General features: G+C 39.3%; 1 protein-coding gene across 1 annotated transcript in view; it reads left to right on the top strand.

Moving 5' to 3' along the window:
• Positions 1–1,855, top strand: part of HARBI1 (harbinger transposase derived 1) — a 9,573-nt gene extending 7,718 nt beyond the window's left edge. The window contains exon 2 of the mRNA XM_007946548.2: positions 1,476–1,855. Coding sequence (XP_007944739.1) covers positions 1,476–1,855 — 380 coding nt within the window. The remainder of the gene's footprint in view (positions 1–1,475) is intronic.
• The last annotated feature ends 3,021 nt before the right edge of the window (positions 1,856–4,876 follow it).

Here is a 4,876-nt window from a genome sequence, read left to right as displayed (position 1 = left end):
ACCATTCCTTTTCAAACTGTCATTCCCAGCATAGTAGATCATATGAGATCATAGTAGATCAGAACTTATTCTGAGACGTGCTTTATATGTCTGAAAAGTATTTACAACCTGAGAACTGAAATCAGGGAGAGATATTATTACCACTATTTTTCATTCGAAGGTCTGAGCTACCCTTAGGTTGAAACACTCAAGGTCACCCAGTGAGCCAGTGGAGAGTCGGTCTCAACACTGGTTTCTAGGGGCAGAAGGAAATCTGCGCCAACTCACTACACCAGTTTTGGTGCTCAGGCAGGACTTGGACTGATGAAACATGGGGGAAGTATGGAAAAGTGGAGGCACCATGGGACTATTTGGTTTGTTAAATATAACATCAGTATCTTGAAGTTAGTAATTAGAAGAAGAGGGTATCATTAGAATAGGTTGTCCTTAGGGAAAAATAGATGAGTTAAATATAAAATTTGAAACTTTTGTGGACAGTGATTTCTTAGATATTTAAAGTTAATCCACATCTTAGAAATATAAGCTTCTAAAGAGTCCTCTGTATTTAGAACAGTGCCTAGCACGTTCTGTATCTATGCACCTAAATAGGAGGTGGGTCAGAAGCACAGCAATTATGTTAAGTTGGTGCTCCCACTTACCAGATTGCTGAAAGGTTATGCTTCTGTGGGAGATGTTTCATCTGCCAGACCTAGTGAGTCATGACAATGAAACATTATAGAGACATTGTACTACTGCATTAGGACATTGCACCCCAGTATCTTTGGTGCTATGTGTTTTTTAGCACTTCCCAGGATAAATTGATAAGGAAGTCACTTAAGGGAAATGCCTTGTATGTATTATTTAATTGACTTCTGATTTAATTTTCTTATTATTTACTACCATTATTTGTGTCATTGGATTTATGCTCTCCTTGTTAATTTGGGAATTCTCTCAGTTCCTCTGTTACATACAGCTAGTGAGTACATATCTAGAAAAGCAGAACACCTGAGTTCTGATGTCTGCCATAAATGCTAGGACTTTTGTCTCATTCTTCTTAGCACTGGGACAATAAATGATGATTGTTGATGAAGTACTCTAAAGTTCCATTTTGGTAGTAATTTACCATTAAAATTTGAGACCTGAAATTTTAGTGGTAAAGTTAGAATTTTTCCTAAAGAATTTGATCTTTGTTCTTGGTTCCTAAGAGATAAGGCAACCCGCAAGCTTATGACTAGTCTTTGATGTCCTGGGCAGATTGGTGGTCTGGAGGACTATGCCCTTTAACTTGTGAGGTCTGATCTAGCTCCAGGTGGTTAGGGTCAGAGAAAGAATTACTGCATGTGTAGTTGAATTGGAACTGAACTGAATTGAATAGATGACGTTGATTTTGATCATTATGGTTTTTTTTTTATCCACTTCCAGTATACATTCCTGGACTTCTCCTTGTTTGTGTCCCATTTCTAATCATTTATGATTTCTTTGTTCCTTCCCCACAGGTGACAGTTCCTTTTTTCTCCGCACTTGGCTCATGACTCCACTTCACATTCCTGAAACTCCAGCTGAGTATGGCTATAATATGGCCCATTCTGCCACTCACAGCGTGATCGAGAAGACTTTCCGGACCCTCTGCTCCCGCTTCCGCTGCCTGGATGGGTCCAAGGGAGCATTGCAGTACTCACCTGAGAAGTCCAGCCACATCATCTTGGCTTGTTGTGTACTCCACAACATCTCCCTGGAGCATGGGATGGATATTTGGTCTTCCCCAATGACAGGACCCATCGAACAGCCCCCTGAGGAAGAGTATGAGCACATGGAGTCCCTGGACTTAGAGGCTGACCGGATCCGCCAGGAGCTGACGCTCACTCATTTTAGCTAATACGGAAGATGGGGAGGAGGGAGACTTTCCAGAAGTTGTGACAAATTTTCCCCCTCACCACCACCTACACAATTCCATCATCTAGCATGACTGAGTGTGGGGACACTTGTCATAAACTGACATTTAATCTGTGTTTTAGGAGGGTTGTGCTATGCCAGAATGACTTGATTCATTTGCAAATTTATTAACTAAACCAAAACTAAGACTACAGTTCTCTACAGTCCAGTAAACTCCAGATTGAGCACCACTCATTTGAAAGCTCACTGGTTGCTAACATTTATGATTGTGCCTATGAAATCAAGTAAAAAGGAAAACAGCATATAGCTAAAACATATTTTTTTTGTTACTGTTTAATTATCTGAAACGTTCAAATGAAAACAATATTTGTTTGTCTTGAATTATGTACATGATATTTTAGCTTTTGTACTTTGCTGCCCATATAGACATTATCTGAGGCAAATGTGAAGATAAATTTAAGTTGGGGAATAGTCTTCTGACTCTGGTGGTGTAGTGCCTAAGGCATTTGACTGCTAACCAGAAGGCTGGCAGTTCAAACCCACCAGCCACTCCTCAGAAGGAAGATTGGGCAGTCTACTTCTGTAATGATACCACCTCAGATACCCAAGAAGGGGTTGCTGTGAGTCAGATCTGGCTCGACGGTGGTGAGTGTTTTGAGTTTAATCCAAGTTGGAAGCTTTGTGTTTTTAAGAGAAGTTAGGGTTAGTCTGAAACCTCCATCTTTAGCCTGTCTACAAGAATGGGACTGTGATTTGGACTGGACTCCAGTCTCCTATTTGCAACCCTGAGTAGGAGCTAGAGACTAAATGAGTTCAAAAACCCAAACTTAAGAAATACAATTCAGATATAGATAAAATAGCAAGCTTACACTTTTAAAGACTCTAAAGACCCTGATAGATTAATAGGAAAATTAGATTCATCTAGGTTTAGACAATTCCCATCCAAAAAAATAGATCACGTTCTTTATGATCATGATGTTAGAATGTCTTTAGCCATTCTATTTTGAAATTTCTAGTACAAAAGCAAGATTTAGGGAACAAAGAATGTGTGTAAAAGAAAAGGACGAGATAAAAGGAATATAATTTCTTGGTGAATTCTGGACCTACTTGGATATCTTGTGTACAAAGTGATGGACAAAATTTCCCGGAAAATAAATAGTCCCCCACCAAGTCTTGTTCTAAAATTATACTGATATAAAAATAACCTGATTGGAATAATGAAAGTGTGAATTAGCTTCACACTTTGGTGCCTTTGTTGCAATTAAAGAGAGCCTTTCCTGAGGTTATCTTCCCAGTTTCACAGCTACGCACCATATGACACCTCTGACCTGCCCTCTTGCATCATTTCCTACCTGCCATTGGCAGTGTTAATCTGGTGATTTTCAAAGTAAAGAAATGAACATCTGATGACAGAAGAAATTTGGAAATAAATTGGGGGTGACTCATCCTCCAGATTAAAAACAATTATGCATTATTATCTGCTATTTATTTCTACACCAAATGCTATTTTCCATCATCATCCTACTCTGTAAAGAGTGGGTCCATTTGGCAGGAGGTTGAGTTTAATATGTGCAATGATATCATTGAGGTGGGAGTAGACAAGTAAGGGGTGACTGGAAACTTTATTCATTTTGCATTGGAGATGCCCTGTTTAATTATCTGAAACGTTCAAATAAAAATATTTGTTTGTCTTGAATTATGTACATGATATTTTAGCTTTTGTACTTTGCCGCCCATATAGAGATTATCTGAGGCAAATGTGAAGATAAATTTAAGTTGGGGAATAGTCTTCTGACTCTGGTGGCATAGTGCCTAAGGCATTTGGCTGCTAACCAGAAGGCTGGCAGTTCAAACCCACCAGCCACTCCTCGGAAGGAAGATTGGGCAGTCTACTTCTGTAATGATACCATCTCAGATACCCAAGAATTTTTTTGTTGTAAAGTTTAACTTTTGTCCCTAGGTTGCTTTGTCTCCCTAATACAGTAATTATCTTAACTGTTACATGTTTCCTATTTAAGCTTCCGAAGTGGGTATTTCCCCCATAAAGTTGTGGTTCTATTATGTAGATTGCATCAGGAATACATGTCATTTATATACTGTAGGTGAGGTGTGATCATGGAAAGTACCTAGCATTTTAGCTTTAAATAGCTACACTTAAGGAATACTGGGATTTTTCACAATCGAACTCACTAGCTGGTGACATGTCTAAGTGCAAGGGAAAGTCTTGGAGAGTTTTCATAAGCAATTTCACGTCTATTACTTGCACACCAGAGAGACTTTTGAGTGCTAAATGGACTGAACACTGGCTGCACTATTTTTCCCTGGGAGCATTTTATTCCCTAATAATTCCACAAAGTAACTGTTCAAATCTATTACTTTAATCTCGTTTTGACTGGGATTTTTACAGACCATGATTTTTTCAGTCCATATTTTGCCCAAAATGATATGGGGGAAGGATCAAGGTCTGCACTTCAAAACTGCCAAGAGTTTGCTCATACGAGCTTCTTACATAATTGCCTAACTATGCTCTCTGCTTGAGGTTCTCTAAGTGGATTTATAGCCTCTTCCTGGTATGGTTTTGGGAAAGAGGGAATAATTTTGCTCTTAGTTAAGTTTCACTTTCATATAGATGTCTCCTGGCCATTGTAGGAGTTTACCAGATTTGCCCATATTGATGTTAGATGCCGTCTAGTTGGAGACATTTTTTCACTTATCCCCTGCTTTACCAAGAATGATGTCATTCTCCAGTAATCGGTCCGTCCTGAAGATGTGCCCTTTACGTCAAGTGTGATCTTTACAGAGGAGCTGGTTTGTCTTAAAGTGTTCATAGATTTCATGCCATTAATAAATTCCACCACTGGGAATTTATCCTATATGAATAATTCCAAAGGAGGAAGGGCCTACCAATCCTATTTTCATGCCCAATTCTACTTCACTGGCTTGTTGTTGTTGTTGTTATGTGCCGTCGAGTCGGCCCCGACTCATAGCGACCCCTCCTTGGGTT

This window comes from Orycteropus afer, unplaced genomic scaffold, assembly GCF_000298275.1.
Source record: "Orycteropus afer afer isolate SDZICR_OR568_19922 unplaced genomic scaffold, OryAfe1.0 scaffold00165, whole genome shotgun sequence".
In the NCBI taxonomy this organism is placed as follows: Eukaryota; Metazoa; Chordata; class Mammalia; order Tubulidentata; family Orycteropodidae; genus Orycteropus; species Orycteropus afer.
This window is presented reverse-complemented; position numbering and strand designations above follow the sequence as displayed.